General features: G+C 39.3%; 1 protein-coding gene across 1 annotated transcript; it reads left to right on the top strand.

Moving 5' to 3' along the window:
- Window positions 1-9,695: 9,695 nt before the first annotated feature.
- On the top strand, window positions 9,696-15,526 carry LOC104874418 (syncytin-1-like). Its single transcript, XM_010641449.2, is given in 5 exon segments — window positions 9,696-9,900; window positions 9,991-10,002; window positions 13,161-13,826; window positions 13,828-14,467; window positions 14,470-15,526. Coding segments are annotated over 3 exon segments (1,773 nt in total). The 5' UTR covers window positions 9,696-9,900; window positions 9,991-10,002; window positions 13,161-13,175; the 3' UTR covers window positions 14,952-15,526.
- The last annotated feature ends 2,777 nt before the right edge of the window (window positions 15,527-18,303 follow it).

The following is an 18,303-nucleotide window of genomic DNA, read 5'->3' as shown; positions in this document are numbered from 1 at the left end:
AAATACTTACCCTGGGCTTTCCAGCTTGTATCACTTTACTGATGTTGCAATATGAATATGACATAAAAAAATATACAAAGGGCTTTTGGCAAAGCCTCTCCTTTGTTTAAGAGCTAATTTCAAAAGTAAAAACAAAGTGAAATCAACTAGCATCCTTTCATTTGGGAAGCTAGTGAAAGGCTAACAAAGTTCAATATGGTGGTCTCCGGGTAGTTTATCTGATCCACTTCAGTCAAAGATCTGAAGAGGAGATCGGACTTCAGGAATAAAACTACCTAACTTTCAGGAGATTGGCCAATATTTGCAAAGCAAAGTGCTTCTTTCTAAGCAGCTACATTAAAATCCTGGAACTGTGTTGTCCACCCAGTCCCACCTTTCCACCTGTAGCATCATCTGAAGAAGCGCAAACGAAACCAGACATGAATCCAAAGACAGGGCTTGTGTACAGGAAGGCATTTTCAGATTCCGAGTCTGGGTGTCTGTCTGGAGTAGGAATGCACCAGGTTTGTCTCCGCCTCATGGTTAGAAGGGCAGAGCCCACTGGTGTGGGACCCACTTACCTGGACTAGCTGTAGCTGCCATAGACACGGGGGAACTGCCATGATGATGGATGTCAGGTATAGGGTGACTATCAAAGGGCTGATCCACTGTCTCCAGTTATTTTCGGAGGATGCACAAGGCATGTCTGCCTTCCTAGAAGCAAGGAGAAAGAGATTAAGGAAGATGGCAAAGGGGAGTCCCAGCCTCTGGCTTTGTCAACTTATCATAAAGAGCTGGTGGGCAGCCTTTCCAGCTGAAGCTGTAGGAATGTGAACGAGTGCAAATCCAGTAAATCTGTAGACAAATTCAGTAAATTGGTAGGCAAATTCAGTAAATCGGTAGACAAATCCAGTAAATCTGTAGGCAAATTCAGTAAATCGGTAGACAAATCCATTAAATCGGTAGGCAAATTCAGTAAATTGGTAGACAAATCCAGTAAATCGGTAGATAAATTCAGTAAATCGGTAGGCAAATTCAGTAAATCTGTAGATAAGTCCTTTCTCAGCCAAAGCTTTTGAAAGCACTGTCCCAAAGGGGAGGGACAGGCCTGAAATGTGAGCCACTTTTGTGATGGCACAATGCCAACTGCAGCAGGCTTGTCAGGTGAGGCTTTGACATCAGAGCTAGGCTCAAACCCACCCTTGAGACTTCAAACTTCAAATCCTCTGAGCCTCAATAACCAAATTCATCCGTTTAACAACTTAGAATTAAATTAGATAGCATGTTTATAATCCTGTCTTCTAGTGTACCCCAAACCCTACGACTCAGCTCTTTTTGTAAAAAATTTATTATGTTTGAAATACATAATTATTACATTTATTGTGGAGAGTTTGTACATGTACATAGCATATCTTAGTTCTTTTTTTGTGTCTCTTTCCCCTCCCAGACATCCCTGCTCCACATCTTATTCCACTTCCCATTTGAAAAAAAACTCTCTTTCCATTTTTTCAATTCTTTTTTAACACACTCCTGTTGGCTCAAACCACTGCTGGTACATGTATGACTGTCCATTTGTAAAAGGATCTAATACTTTTATCAGCATCTTAACTAACCAAATTAATAAAAAGTTGCACAATGAGACCATCACGCACATATCACCAGTGGTTCCCATCACCCAGCAGTGAGACATAGGAGTTAAGGCCCCCTTGTGAAGTGTCAAATCCCTTTTCCCTTCCTTCTACCTCCCTCCGACTCTTGTTCCGCTTATCTTTTAAAAAGATCTCTCTACTTCCTATGATCTGTCTTTTATTTTGCTTTTTAATTCTATGTGATACATAAATTTGTGTATCTGATTTACTTCACTTAACGTTATAGACTCAAGGCATGTCTATTTATCTATTAATTCCTCCTGTTTATCCTTCCTTAGGACAAAGTATTACTCCACAGTGCACAAATGTCACATTCTCTTTATCATTCATCTATTGAGGGGCATTCAGGTTGTTTCCAATAATTAGCTGTTATAAAACACAAGTATGCTAGTATCATTTTCTTTCAGGAAGATGACTTGAAGGCCATGTGGTTCAATTAGAGTTTTTAGTTTTAGTTCTTTAAAGAATCTCCATACTGGTCTCCACAGTGCTTATACTAGTTTACATGCCTACCAACAATGCAGATGGGTTCCTTTTCCTCTGCAGCCTCACCAGCATTTTGTTCTTATTTGATTTCTTGATGACACCCATTCTATCTGAAGTGAGATGAAGTCTCAGTGTTGTTTTCATTTGCATTTCTCGAATAGCCAGTGATTTGAACTTTTTTTCATGTATTCATTGGCCACTTGCACTTCTTCTGAAAAGTTTCTATTCATTTCATTTGCCTGCTTTTTGATTGGGTCTTTTATTTGGGGGGGTCTAATGATTTTTTAGTTCTTTATATATTCTAGTTGTCAGTCCTCTGTATGAAGAATTGCTGACAAAATTTTTTGTTAACACCTCCGCTATCTGTCTACTTGTACACTCTGTAACCTCCCTCACTACTTCCTTGGCCTGTTTTCTAACCTTCCCTGCTACTCTTTGTAGTACTTCCATGTGAGGATAGCTTCTGCTATCCTCCCCCTCAACCCCTCTTGGACTGGCTCCAGGGCAGTTAGGAATTGTGGGAAGCACTTTCTTGCCTAGTCTTCTCATGTTTCTGTTGCAGGTGTTTTTTTGGTGGTATCCTTCTGTTTTGCTTTGTGCTTAGGTTTATGGACACTTACTATGTAAAGACTTTGTTGCTAGTATAGAGATCTCTGTTGGTCACTTTTCTGTGATGTACTTTGAACATAGCCAAAAACAGTCCTCTGCCTCTATCTGAAGATCCAAACCCCTTGTTTAATGGTAGGGATACAGGGTGATTGGCTTAACTCTGAGTTCTCTGAGAAACTATTTCAGTATGGCTAATGTCATATAGATAATCTGATTGTTGGCTTGTAGAGAAAACCCATTAGTAGCAACAATTATGCAACCCTGGTAATAGCAAGCAAATCAGCTACAGTGGTACTGTCTAAAACAAGTTGGATATTAACATATCATAAGAACCAATTATGTACCACCATTAATGTTTTAAATTTTTAAATATAGAAAACACTTATTACTTGAGTTAACTAGAAACCAGTGAGGAAGCAAGAGAAGACACTTCAGCAAATAAAAATGAGTCTTCTTTAAATTTTGAATGATTTATTCTGACTTATGAAATCATTTAGGAATGGAAAAGAGCATAGCAGTTTGTTCTCCTTTAACGTGAAAAAGATGGGGGCAAAGAAGCCGATTTACTTACAGTGTATATAAGATAAAACATGATGCTGTCATCCAAAATCCTATTTTCACAGGGTAGTTCGCATTCTGGCTTTACGGTCTTCTTAAATCTTTTAAAAGATGCAGTGTTTGATATGATAATCCTCTTAACAATAGCACCATCAATCATCCACATCATAGTGCAGTGTTGTAATTGTTAACTTCTATGTTAACCTGAGTAAGCAAAGCCCAGCTGGCAGGAGTAGCATAGCTCCTGGTGTGGCTGAAGGGATTTACTGAACACAGAAGACCCCCCCAGGTGCGAGTGGCACCAGCCAACAGGCTTGTGGCCTGAATGGAATGGAAAGTGGAAAGAAGAAGGAGATCTCCCTTCTGTTTCTTCAGTGAGCTCCAGTCTTCACCACCACCTTGGCATTTCTGTCTCCAGGCCAACAGGACTCTGCAGTGAGCTCCAGGTCCTTCATCCTTGAATGGATCCTTCGTACTTCCAGAACACAAAACAGCCCTCTAGGCCTCTTCCACACCTGACTCTGCAGGTGGCCATTAAACTTACCTTGTGAATCACGTGCTTAGTACTGTATGCTATCCTGCTACTGTAGTGAGCCTTGACTAATACGGGTGTCTTCATGGGATCTTTCTCAATTCATCCTCCTAAACACACCATGAGGAAGGCTGCTCTGCTTTTCCCGTTGTACAAAGGGGGAAATAGTCCACCAATTACACTCATGCTAATTTTTTTAAAAGTACAAGTGGAAGGGTCAGGGATTTAGCTCAGTGGTCCTGGTGCCTGCCTCGAAAGCACAAGGAACTGAGTTCAATCTCCGGTACTGGAAAAAAAAAAAAGTACAAGTGGACACCAAACTCTTGGGGCAAAGTATAAAAAAATGTTAGCAGTTATTGCTTCTAAACAATAACTTTTGACTGTTCATTTTATGCAATATACTTTTCTCTATTTTCCATACTTATGGCATTTTAAAGATGCTGTTCACATGAGAAACAGCATATGACAGTACCAAATTTCTCCCACTGAGTTGCTGATATCTCACTAATTTATCTACTAAGGATTTGGAAGCAATAAATTAAATGCTTCAAAGATACAGGATTTTTATGTACAGGTAAATGTGAATAATTTAGTTTTTTCTTTTTATTGAGTTTATTGGTACATTTTAGGTATACAGTACAGTTACATTCTTTATTGGGATCTCAAACCTTTACATGACAGGTCTTGGTTCTCATTTTTTCCCCTTGTCCCTGCCCTCCCTTCACCCCCTCCTCCCTTCCCATTTACAAACACTTTATTTCCATTTTTTCCATTTTCTCATATTTTTTTCTTTTCCCTTATTTTTATGGAGCAGCAAAGTTTCCTCAATTTTGTATAGGAGATTTTTTAAAGGCTTTATTTGTAAATGATAATTTTTTTAAAATATCTCGTTTCAATAACACTGACCATAAGTGTTTTTTTGGTATTGGGGATTGAACTCAGGACCTCGCACTTGCAAGGCAGGCATGATGCCACTGACAAAGTAAATTTCAAACCAAAACTAATTAAGAGAGACAAAGAAAACCGTTATGTCCTTGTAAGGGAACAATCCAAGAGGAAGAGATGACAATCATAAATATATATGCACCAAATACTAATGCCCCCAATGATACAAAACAAATATTAAGGAACATAAAAAACCAAATAACCACAAATACAATTGTAGTGGAGGACCTCAATACCCCACTGTCACAAATAGACAGATCATCTACACAAAAAATCAACAATGAAATAATAGAATTGAATGAAGCTTTTCAACAAATGCATTTAATATCTACAGAGTGTTACACCCCACAAAATCAGAATATACATTCTTTTCAGCTTCAAATAAGTAATTCTCCAAAATAGACCACATACTAGCTCACAGAACATGTTTAAGTAAGTATAAAGGAACTGAAGTTATCCCATGTATATTAAAAAGCCATAGTGCAAAAAACTGGAGATCAATAGCATAAGAAACCACAAGGACTTCACAAACACAAGGAAATTGAACAACACTATCCTGAACAACCAATGGGTCACAGAGGAAGTTAAAGAAGAAATTAGGCAGTTTTTATAACTAAATGATAATGCCAAAACAAATAATGCAGTCTACGGGACACAATGAAAGCAGTTCTACATGGGAAATTCATAGCTTTGAATGCCCACACTAGTAGAACAGAGAGAGCTCAAATAAACAACCTAAAGCTGAATGTTAAGCCTTCAGAAAAGAGTAAGACAAACTCAAAGCTCATAGAAGGGAGGAAATTATAAAGATCAGAGAAGAACTCAATGCAATAGAGACTAAGAGAATGATACAATAAAATCAATGAATTGTAGCATTGGTTTTTGAAAGAATAAATAAAATTGATAAACCCTTAGCCAACCTTATCAAAAATGGATAGAAAAGGGTCAAATTCATGCAATTAGAAATGAAAAAGGTGATGTCACAACAGTTTCAGCAGAAATCTAGATCATCAATACCTACTTTGAGAACCTATACTCTAATAAAATGGAAAACACAGAAGAAATGGACAGATTTCTAGATACGTATGAATTACCAAAGTTGAAAGAGGATTAAAAAAAATCTAAACATCCCAGTTACAATGAGGAAAATTTAAAATGTACCAACAAAGAAAATCCCATGTCCTGATGGCTTCACTGCTACATTCTACAAAACAGTTAGAGAAGAACTATTGCCACTACTCTTTAAACTTTTCAATTCAATTGAAAGGGAAGCAAGACTTTTGAATTAATTCCTAGAAGCAACTGTTACTTTGATTCCTAAACCCGGGAAAGAGAACTACCAAAAAAAGAGAACTACAACCAAAAACAGAACTCCAAAGAAAAGAAGAGAACTACAGGCCAATCTCCCTAATGAACATAGATGCAAAAACTCTCAATAAAATACTTGCAATCAGAATACAGAGGATCATCAAAAAGATGATATACTCTGACCAAGTCGGATTTATTCCAAGGATGCAAGGATTATTCAACATATGTAAATCAATAAATGTATTACACTATATTAACATGTAAGACTTAAGTCTCACTTTTACTCCTGGAGTGTGAACAGCCAAGAGGCTTCCACGATGCTGGACTCAGAAGCTCAGCGAGGCTCCAGGAGCTTGTCAGACAGCGAAAGTCACCCAGGAAGGAACACACCAGGCAAGTTGGCAAATAGACTTTTATTAGTCTGGCCAGACGGCACTCCCCAAGCCAAGTAGCTCAGAGAGGCAGCTAGCTCAGAAACAGAGGCCACTTTATATAGGGCTGAAGGGGGGTTTACATGTAAAACTTATGGGAAGAGGACAAAGGCAAAGAAGCAGTCATTCTGACCTAGTGGTTATCAGGCACATACTTGACCGTCACATACTAATGATTAGCAGATTGCTCATCCACTGTTCCATTTACAACTTAGATTATAATATTCAGAACATTCAGACTACAGGCATGCAAGGAGTGGTGCAATCCATGTTGGGTCTCTGTGTTCATTAGTCTCCACCCAGCCTTCCATCTACTTCAAAGCAGTTATCTAACAATTCACAATTAATCACTAGTTATCTTATAAGAGATGGGGGGGGAGTGACAGTCTCTAGGTCGTTTGCTGGTCAACATGGAGTCGCTCTGGTTCAGTCAGGCTCTTACAAACAGAATGAAGGACAAAAACCAAACGATCATCTCAATCATCTCAAGAGATGCAGAAAAAGTGTTTGACAAAATTCAACACTGATTTTTGATTAAAAAATCTCAGCAGAAAATTGGAATAGATGGTCTTTATCTCACTTGATAAAGGTAACCTATGAAAAATCAACAGCCAACATCATACTCAATGGTCAAAAACTGCAAACCTTCATGCTAAAATCAGGAACAAGACAAGGATATCCACTGTCACCACTCCTGTTCAATATAGTTCTGGAAACATTAGCCAGAGCAACTAGACAAGAGAGGGAACTAGAAGCAATAGATAGGTAAGGAAGAAGTTAAACTGTAAGCATTTGCTGCCAGTATGTTACTATATAAAGAAGATCCAAAAACTCTGACAAATGACTTCTACACTTAATTGACAGATTCAGCACAGTATCTGGATACAAGGTCAACACTCAAAAATCAATACCCTGCTTGTACACAAATAACACACTCACTGAGAGTCAAATTAGGGAAACAATTCCTTTCACAATAGCACCCCAAAAATGAAATACCTAGGAATCAATGTAATGGAAGCAAAAGACCTCTACAATGAAAACTACAGCACTCTGAAAAAAGAAATCAAGAGGATATAAGAAAATGGAAAGACATCCTTGCTCCTGCATAGGAAGAACAAACATAGTAAAAAAGGTCATACTTCCAAAACTGCTCTACAGATTCAATGAAATTCTGATTGAAATTCCAAGAGTATATTTCAAAGAATGCGGCGGTCCAGCCATCACAGCATGAACATGCCTTAGTTAGGGAGTGAGGATTAAGAAAGGAAAGAACACTCAAGCCTTAGTGGGGACCAACAGAAGCCTGATTTATTTTACAGAAACAGCTCTTTTTAAAGGCACACCCACTGGAAGCATCAAGCAACTATTTGTATCTTATGCAAAGAACGGATTTTCTGACTCTTACAGAGAGCATCAGATCTTTGGCTATCTCTTAGAATTCCTCCCATCACAGGGTCAAAAAACAAACAAGAATAACAAACAGAGTCCTTGAAAAGGAGCAAATGTTACATAGATTATATCAATGCCTTAATGGTAGAGGGAGAAGTTACTTTTCAAATGTCAAATGCCAGTGGGCCATGACTGGCCCCCACAACAGAAATAGAGAAAACAACCCAAAACTTCATTTGGAACCGGAAGAGACTGTAAACAGCCAAAACCATTCTAAGCAACAGACACACGAGTGGGGGGTATAACAATCCCCAACTTGAAACTATACTACAAAGCCACTGTGATAAAAAACAAAAACAAAAACAAAAAATATGGTACTGGCAAAGAAAAAGATAACAGGATCAGTGGAATAGACTGGAAGATACAGAAACAACTCCAGATGTACTCAGATACCTCATCTTTGGCAAAGGAGCCAACCATCCTCACTTGAGGAAATATAGCCTCTTCAATAAATTGTGTTGAAAAAACTGGATTTCAACTTGCCAAAAATTAAAACTGGACCCTTATATTTCACCATGCATTAACTAAAATCCAAGTGGATTAAAGATCTAAATATTAAAATGAAAACACTAAACTTGCTGGAAGATAGGTAGAACTCTCAAAGACATTGGCATAGGAAAAAACTTTATGAAGAAATCCTCAGTAGTATGGGAACTGGCACAAAGAATCAACAAATGGGATCTCAACTTATTAAAAATCTTCTGTACTGCAAGAGAAAACACAAACAGAGCTAAGAGAAATCCCATAATGTAGGAAAAACTTTTTGCCAGCTCTTCCTCCAACAAAGGTCTATTACCTAGAATATAGAAAAAACAAAAAAATCAGACCTCCCAAATATAAGAACACAATTCAAAAAGGGCATCTGAAATGAACAGACACTTCTTGGACAAACAAGTAAAAGAAGCAAATAAATATATGAAAAAATTCAACATCACTGGTCATTTGAGAGGTGCAGATGAAAACAACAGTAAGATTCCACCTCACCCCAGCATCAATGGCTGCTATCAAGAAATCAAACAATAAAAAATGCTGACAGGGCTGTGGAGAGAAAAGAACCCTTCTACATTGTTGGTAGGAGTGCAGACTGCTGCAAAAACTGTGGGAATCAATATGGAGATACTTCAAACAACTAGGATCAGAGGTTCCATCTGATCCATCTATCCCTCTGCTGGATATCTTTCCAAAAGAATTAAAGGAATCATACCACGTAGACATATGCACACCCATGTTTATAGTGGCAGTTTGTAATAGCTAAAGTTTGGAAACAGCCCAACTTCCCATCATTGATAAAGAAGATTTGTTTTTTCCATAAAATAAAGTACTACTCAGCCATAAAGAATGATAAACTAGCTGCTTGGGCCCAGTTGGTGTGACTATGTAGACGTGTTCACCTGTCTGCACAGCCAACAGTGCCAACAAGGAAGGTAGCCATGCAGATGGCCATGAAACACCCCCATCGCCAATCCCCACCCCTGTGGTAGACTAAGCTGCTAGCCTGTCCTAAGTAAAACCCAAACAGCCTCCATGTTGACCTGCTGATCACCCCACCACCACAGTTGTGTCGTTACCCATGACAACGGGTTTGCGCAGACAAGTGACCTGATCCGTTACATAGTAACATTGTGTTATGCTATTGTTACATTCTCCTCCCAAAGTTTATGGTTAACTATTTCCTCTTACAATTTTGTGGTTTTTGCCCTTATAAACTGCCTGTATCTGCAAATAAATGAGACCTTGACAACTCTTTGCTTGGTCTCCTTCTTTCCGCGTCCCTCTTGTCTCATTTCCAGGTACTTCCCCTTCTCGAGCTCTGCCAATTACTGACCCCGCGGGCCGGGGCAAGTGGCGCCCGAACGTGGGGCTCGAGACACGGGGTCTTCACCTGGTGGATGCTGCTCGGAAGATCGGCCGATCGACTCATAAGCAGTCCGCTCAGACCCACCCGTCTGAGAAAGTGACTGTGCATAAGCAGTCCGCTCAGACCCACCCATCTGAGAAAGTGACTGTGCATAGCAAGTCCGCTAAAACCCACCCATCTGAGAAAGCGACCTGCGAGGTAAGTGAGCAACACGAATGATGGCACAACAGGTTAGTAAACATGAAGTTTTTGTTCAGGATTTAAAGTCCGCCCTCAGGGCACGGGGAGTTCGGGTTAAGAAAAAGGATCTAATTAAATTAAAAATGTGGGAACAAAGTCAAAGATTGTTTTAATGATTCCCTGACAAGGATTTCTGGGTAGAATCTAAGTTCTTTTTCTTTTGTGGTGCCTATGTGTCTTGTCTGTGTCCTGTCTGTTGAGTGTTAACCTTACATTCATTCCTAGGAATAAGATGGGAGGATCAAGCTCCAAAAATACCCCATTGAACTGTTTTCTCATTAACTTTAAAATTGGTTTTTTCCCCTGAGCAAGAGGATGATTACAGGGTTAAATTCTCTCATGGAAAAGCTTCGCTCCCTGTGTCAATCTGATTCCCACCAGAGCAAGCGACTGTCTGCCTCCTTGGAAGGGAAAAGGCGCACCCCCAGGATTTCCTGGGTTCCCTTTCTAGGACGCGGAGGCCAACTCACTGGTAATGGGACAGAAAGAAAATGAATGGATAAAAATCCTCTGTCTAAATGGTGAGATCCCCTGGGTTACTCCCTAGTTTGTCTTTGGAAGGGGCCTCAGGGAGGAAATATACTAACCTCTTATATGACTATCTGTGAAAGAGATTTTACAAGAGAAATCAAGTTATAAATTTTAACTATTTGCTAAATGTATCTTTGTTTCAATTTGAATTGTTTAACTGGTGTGCTTTAAACATTTCTTGTGCATTGCAAATTCTTGACTTGTGATTATAAGGTTAACTTGCTCTTTTCTATACTTTGTTGATAAAAACTCAAGGTTAATACTGTTCTATTGGCAGCCAGTCAAATTTAAAGTGTAACAATCTGAGAACAAAAAACAAACAAACAAACAAAAAAAGGGGATACTTTAAACTGAAGTTTATTATAGAAGGTTTATAATAAATGAGACAGAAAAACATTAGGAAAACTATAAAAGTTATTCTTTTGACATGAAAGGTTTTTATATATTCATCTTGTTAAAAAACAGATAAAAAAAAGATATACAAGACCAAAAGGCCTAAATATGTAGAGAAGGTATATAGAAATCATTTATTTATGTTTGCTTGGTGATTCCAAGTTTGTTATAAAAGGTTTACATTTATAGTCAAGAAGAGTATTCATTCCTTTAACCCTAATTCTACAAGAGATCTCTGTTAATTTTGACCTGCAAAAATTTTGACTAGTCATAACAAAAAGATTTTATAATTCAATTGGCCAAAACCATCTGAGTGCACTCGTCAAAATTGTCTTATATGTTTGTCTGTCTTAAATGTTCAAAGATGTTTGTATGTTCTTGATCAAAATGACATCAAATACAAATAGATTGTTGATTTCTACAACCTGACTTTATAGGATCAAATAAAAAACTTGAAAGATAATTAAATATAACCTTTATTTAAGTTTGGATACACTCCTGTTGGTAAATAAAGAAGCAGCTGCTCAGAGAATTTATTCTGATCTTTGTTCACTAATGGGAGCCACCAAAATAATTTTCATAGTCTTATAAAAAGATATGCCTTATTAAATATGTTGTTAAAAATGTCTATATTGGTTATCATCAAAGGTCTGAATTATAAATATGTTATTATAACATGTTTCTGATGGTTATCTTCAAAATACACTATTTTCTGATGGTAAGGAACCCGATAAAATTATTCTCCCATATTCATCAGCCCAAATATCATGGTTGATGCAAAATGATGACGAATGAATCATTTCCCTTGTTGCTTTTTCTGGTATCCTTGATAATCATTACCCCGCCGATAGACTACTCCAATTTTTCAAAGTCCATCCAGTAATTTTTTCCCAAAGAACTTCCCCTCACCCACTTGATGATGCCAGTCTAACATCCACAGATGGCTCTTCCAATGGAATTGCTGCCTTCACTATTGATAATGTTACTTGGAGAGTTCATTCACCTTATAAATCTGCACAATTAGTAGAACTTTATGCTGTTTTACAAGTTTTCAAAAATTGTTCCAATAATTCTTTTAATCTTTATACTGATAGCTCCTATTTGGCCTCCTCTATTCCCTTATTAGAGACTGTTCCTTATATTAAGCCCACCACCAATGCCACACCTCTTTTTTCAGAATTACAGAAACTAATTCATCAGAAAAATCATCAGTTTTTTATTGGACATATTCGTGCACACTCTGGTCTCCCTGGACCCTTGGCTATGGGAAATAATATTACAGATAGAGCCACTCAAATATTTCTCTCCATCAACCCAGATCCTATTAATCAAGCTCAACAGGCCCATGCACTTCATCATCTCAATGCCCATACATTGCGCCTTCTTTTCAAAATTACTCAAGAACAGGCTAAACAAATCATTAAGAAATGTCAAAACTGTGTCACTCAATTACCTTCTCCCCATTTAGGAGTTAATCCTCGAGGGCTAATTCCCAATGAAATTTGGAAAATGGATGTAACTCATATCCCTTCTTTCGGAAAGTTCAAATATCTGCATGTTACAATTGATACCTTCAGTGGATTTATTTATGCCACTCTTCCGGCAGGAGAAGCATCCAAAAATGTTATATCTCATGTCCTAGCCTGCCTCTCCATTCTGGGCAAGCCCTCTACAATTAAGACAGATAATGGCCCTGGATATACTGGGAAAAATTTTCAAGACTTTTGTAAACAATTACAGATATTACACATCACAGGTATTCCTTATAATCCACAAGGCCAAGGTATTGTTGAAAGAGCCCATCAGTCCATCAAGAATACCTTATATAAGTTAAAAGCAACCTCACTTTATCCCTCTGTCAGCTCCCCAAAAAATGTTTTACATCATGCCTTATTTGTCCTTAATTTCCTTACCTTGGATGTCAATGGGAAATCAGCTGCTGACCGCCTTTGGCATCCCCAGACTAGCAAACAATATGCTAAAGTCATGTGGAAGGATCCACTTATGGCCGCCTGGAATGGCCCAGATCCTGTCCTCATTTGGGGCTGCGGTCATGCCTGTGTCTATGATACATCAAATAAGGCTGCCAGATGGCTTCCTGAAAGATTCCTCAAACAGATAGATTCTTTTGATAATTCACCTTTTTGTCCAGGTGATCTACATCCCTGAGACCCTCTCCTTTTCCTTTCTAGGTTTCCAAGGCCAAAATGCCCTCAAGTGTGAATTTCCTATCCTTGCTTCTCCTGGTCTTCATCAAAACTTCATATGGAGGCTTTGGCAATCCCAGTAAAGCTCTGCTTCATCTTCAGCAACAACAAGGAAATCCCTGCCAATGCCTTGGAGGCACTTCCTCGAGTTATACTCGCCCCACTGGGATGTATCAGTCCCAGGATTGTGGGGATAAAATGGCTTATCTTCAATATCAGTCTGGATCTAAATGGAAATGCATCCCTAAACCTAGACCTCTCCCTCCATCCCCAGATGGTGGACTCCCCCCATGTCCTTGCCAAACATTTAAAGAATCCATGCATTCCTCCTGTTATCAACAATATCAAGAATGCTCCCAAGGGGATAAAATATATTATACTGCCACCCTCCTCAAAGAGCAGTCAGCTAGCCTTGGAAGTGATTGGTCTAATAACCCCCACGTCCTTGGATCAACCAATAAGCTCATGACCGCCAGATGTTCTGGAGAGGTTGGACAAAAAGTTTGTTGGCATCGCTCTCCCTCTGTTTACATTACAGATGGGGATGGCCCCCAAGATCAGGCCAAACAAAAATATGTTAAAGCTCGTATTGATCAAATCATTGAGGCACAAGTCCCTTCTCTTAGATATCATCCCTTAGCCAATATTCATTTCCTGTACAAAGGCTGCATTGGATGGGGCCACCCTTGATATTCTGATTCAGACCCACCAGCTTCTAAATATCACCAACCCCTCATTAGCTCAGGATTGTTGGCTCTGCCTTAAACAGGGCCCATTTGTTCCCTTGGCAATTCCCCTGCCTAATATTAGTTTTGATTTTGATATAGCTAATTGCTCTATTTTTTCCCCTATTCTAATAGTTTTGGAATCCCCTCTTCCTTACAATTTTACCCCCAAATGTATTTATAGTATGCCCTTAAATGATAGTTTTGATATAGATGTGAGATTTATTACCTTTGTTAATTATAGTTATTGTCAAAATATTGTTAATCGCACAGCCCTATGTTCTGGAAATTCCTTTGTATTTGTTTGTGGAAATTCTTATGCATATTCCTTTTTGCCTCAAAATTGGACAGGTACATGTTTAAGCGCTACTGTTTTACCTAATATTAATATTATTTCAGGAGATACCCCTGTCCCAGTTCCCACCTTTGATTTTATAGCTGGAAGACCCAAACGGGCTGTACAACTCATTCCCTTAATGGTTGGTCTAGGAATTTTTATGGCTATTGGCACCGGGACCGCCGGTCTAGGTGTCTCCTTACATAAATATGCCAAATTGTCTCAACAATTGATGATGTTCAAACTTTGTCTGATACTATGCAATTTCTACAAGATCAAATTGATTCCCTTGCAGAGGTTGTCCTTCAAAATAGAAGAGGTTTAGATATGCTCACCGCCGAACAAGGAGGAATCTGTCTTGCCCTCCAAGAACAATGCTGTTTTTATGCAAATAAGTCTGGCATTGTTAGGGATGAGATCAAAACCTTACAGGAAGATTTAGAATAACACAGAAAAGAATTACACGAAAACCCCCTCTGGACTGGGCTCAATGGGTTTCTACCTTATCTCCTCCCTTTATTGGGGCCCCTATTAGGGCTCCTGATATTATTAACCATCGGGCCTCTAATAGTTAAGAGGCTTACGGCCTTTATTAAACAACAGATAGATACCATGCAAGCCAAAGCCATTCAAATCCATTACCATCGTCTTGATCTGGCCGATCAGGAGGAAAATTACTTGCAAATCCGAATGTCTATGGAGACTAGAGGATAAGCCTGACATCTGAGAGGTCCAAAAGAGAATATTACCAAGTCCTTACAGTCACAGTTACTGGAGGGCCTTGAAATATCCTTGAAGTCTTCTGGAGGCTTCCCCTCTCTTGCTACAGTTGACCCCAATGACGGGTAAGACAGTCAACGCCTGACTTATCAACCTAAGACAGGGGCTTCTGTCGAGATGTCAATGCCATCTTTTCCTCTACCAACAACCTGCTTCTCTGACACCCCTCTACATGGCCTCCCCTCATTGACTTGCATGGTATATATCCCTTCCTCAATTTTTATAATGGAGAAGGGGGAAATGTGGTAGACTAAGCTGCTAGCCTGTCCTAAGTAAAACCCAAACAGCCTCCATGTTGACCTGCTGATCACCCCACCACCACAGTTGTGTCGTTACCCATGACAACGGGTTTGCGCAGACAAGTGACCTGATCCGTTACATAGTAACATTGTGTTATGCTATTGTTACATTCTCCTCCCAAAGTTTATGGTTAACTGTTTCCTCTTACAATTTTGCGGTTTTTACCTTTATAAACTTCCTGTATCTGCAAATAAATGAGACCTTGACAACTCTTTGTTTGGTCTCCTTCTTTCCGCGCCCCTCTTGTCTCATTTCCAGGTACTTCCCCTTCTCGAGCTCTGCCAATTACTGACCCCGCGGGCCAGGGCACACCCCCACTCTTGGACCTCCTGGTTGTGCCAGTCTTTGGATTCACTCTGCAGAGGCATAGGTGGGCATAAAGGGCATTTTTCTGAGCTCCCAACTTTGAACATCTTTAAAAAAAGGGCAGAGGTAACCTGTAGTAGAACTGTGTGGAGTTCAACTCTGCAGGAAGTCAGGGAACTGAAATTGGGCCTTGAGATAGAAATCAGTCTGAATCTCAGGGGTCTGCCATCAGCTAGCTGAGATCAAAGGACTTAGTTCTGCACAAGGCTGCAGAGATTGTACATTATGACAGCAGAGACACAGTTTGAAAAAAGCCCTTCAAATTCATTTTTTTCTTTCCTTTTCCTCATTCCACTCTGCAAATTCTTTTTTCTGTCTTTTCTCCAATTCAGTCTCTTGCTCCACCATATTATCCCTCTTCTCCATTTCTGTTCCTGCTCCTGCCCTAACTCAGGTTTCTCCTTTTATCATTTTTTTTAATTTTTTCTTTACATTCTTTTCTTCTGTTATTCTACCTCACTCAGGGGTCAGTAATTTCAAGGAAAGTGAGCCCCTATTGCTGTTAAGCAGTTATATTCTTGTCATTATTCTTACACTCTGTCTTTTCCTTTTCAATTTAACAGTTTTCTAAAGATTGTAAGGTCATTCTGTGTCCTCAGGCTTCAGTTGAAACCTTCTCCAATTCTTTTTCTTATCTACTCCTCTCCTCCTAACTCTAAGACCCCATCCTAAATGATAAAGATGCTATATGGAAGAGAATATTCACAGCAAACATACTTTGGGCTGCTGCTTCATTTTAATTTAATTCACATGGTTTAAAGGTGATTGATTAATGACTAACACAAATGGTCAATGTGTAGGTTGTGCTTGATCCTATTGTGTTGTTGATTTTATTAACTGGGCTAAAAGACTGTGATTGATTTAATGAGTGGTCTTCTCTGATATTAAGAAAATAAGAATGTCTATGAGTCATTAGAGACTCAAAAGCTAAACCACAACTATATTAGGAATATTTAAGTAAAAACCCAGAAATTAAAAAAGGGCAATCCAAGAACAAAAATAAAAAATGAGAAAACACTCAACCAAGACACAGAAACAGACTTCTAGTTCACCAATGGCAAACAGTAGCTGAAATGAGGATGAAAAGTCTGATAGTGAACCAGCAGGACACCCTGAACCCATAGCACAGGAAGTAACAAAACAGATCAATCAGGCTCTAGAAAAATTCAAAACAGAAATAATTTTGCAGATAACCATAGACATGGTGAGCAAAACTGAAGTTATGACTCGAGACTCTAGAACTGAAACTGAGAAAAATATAGATGAGCTCAGGACCATGATAGAAGCCATGAAAGCCCAGCATATGAAAGAAATGGAAACAATGAATGCCCAACAGAGGAAAGAAATGGAATCCATAAAACAGATTCAAACAGGTATCCAGGAGATTAAAAACTCTATTGAGATCACCTGGTGGGTGCGCGACCTCCCGGACTGTGCGACACACACCCAGCAAGGACCCAAAGACCCCGGAGGGGGTCTCTTCAGCTGCCTGCCTGCCTGAGATCACCCGGCGGGTGCGCGACCTCCCGGACTGCGCGACAACAGACCCAGTAAGGAAGGTAGCTGCGCGGGTGCCCTTGAAACACCCACATGACCTTCCCCCACCCCCGTTCTCAAACCTCCTGATAGGGCCAGTCCTTAGACCAACTCTGCAGAGGCATAGGTTCTCATGAAGGGTAGTTTTCTGAGCTCCCAACTTTGAACATCTTTAAAGAAAGGGCAGGGGAAACCTGTAATAGAACTGAGTGGAGTTCAACCCTTAGGGTAGGGAAACTCAAGTTAGGCCTTGTGGACTGTGTTCATTCTCAGTCATGGGGAACTGCCATTGGCTAGCTGAGACCAGGGGATTTGGTTCTGCGTACGGCTATATATGTGGTATAATATGAGAACAGAGACAGTCTGAAAGAGGCCCTTCAAATTCTGTTTTTTTTTCTCTCTCTTTTTTCTTTTCCTAATTCCACCCTAAAATTTCTTTCTTTTTTCTGTCCTCTCTCTCCAACTCAGTCTCTTGCTCCACCATATTGTCCCTCATCTCCCTTTTTATTCCAGCTCCTGCCCTAACTCAGACTTTTTCTTTTATTATTTTTTGTTTTTAGGAGGGGTTTCTCTTTATGTTCTTTTCTCCAGTCATTTTACCTCACTCATAGCTCTGTACCTTCAAGGAAAGGCAAGTGCCTGTTATTGTTAAGGGGAAATATTCTTGTCCTTATTCCTGCACTCTCTCTATCCCCCCTGAAGCTAATAGCTTTGTAAAGATAGTAAGGTAATTCTACAACCTCTGGATTCACTTCAAACCTGCTCTAACTCTTTCACTTATCTAATCCTCTCGTTCTAAGTCTAACCCCCCATCCTAAATGGTAAAGATGCTATATTGAAAAGCATATTCACTGCAAACATACTATGGGCTGCTTCTGGAAATTAATTTAATTCACATGAGTTAAAGGTGATACATTAATGACTACCACAAGTGCTCAGTTTGCAAGCTGTGCCTGATCCTATTGGGCTGCTGAATGCATCAATTGGGAGAAAGGGTTGTGATTGATTTAAAGAGTTGTTCTCTCTGATACTATGAAAATGAGGATGTCTATGAGTCATTAGAAACTCAAAAGCTAAAACGCAA

Source organism: Fukomys damarensis, unplaced genomic scaffold (assembly GCF_012274545.1).
Source record: "Fukomys damarensis isolate Sample0158 unplaced genomic scaffold, DMR_v1.0_HiC HiC_scaffold_73764, whole genome shotgun sequence".
NCBI classification, from domain to species: Eukaryota; Metazoa; Chordata; class Mammalia; order Rodentia; family Bathyergidae; genus Fukomys; species Fukomys damarensis.
The sequence above is the reverse complement of the archived record's forward strand: the minus strand, read 5'-3'. Positions and strand labels throughout refer to the sequence as shown.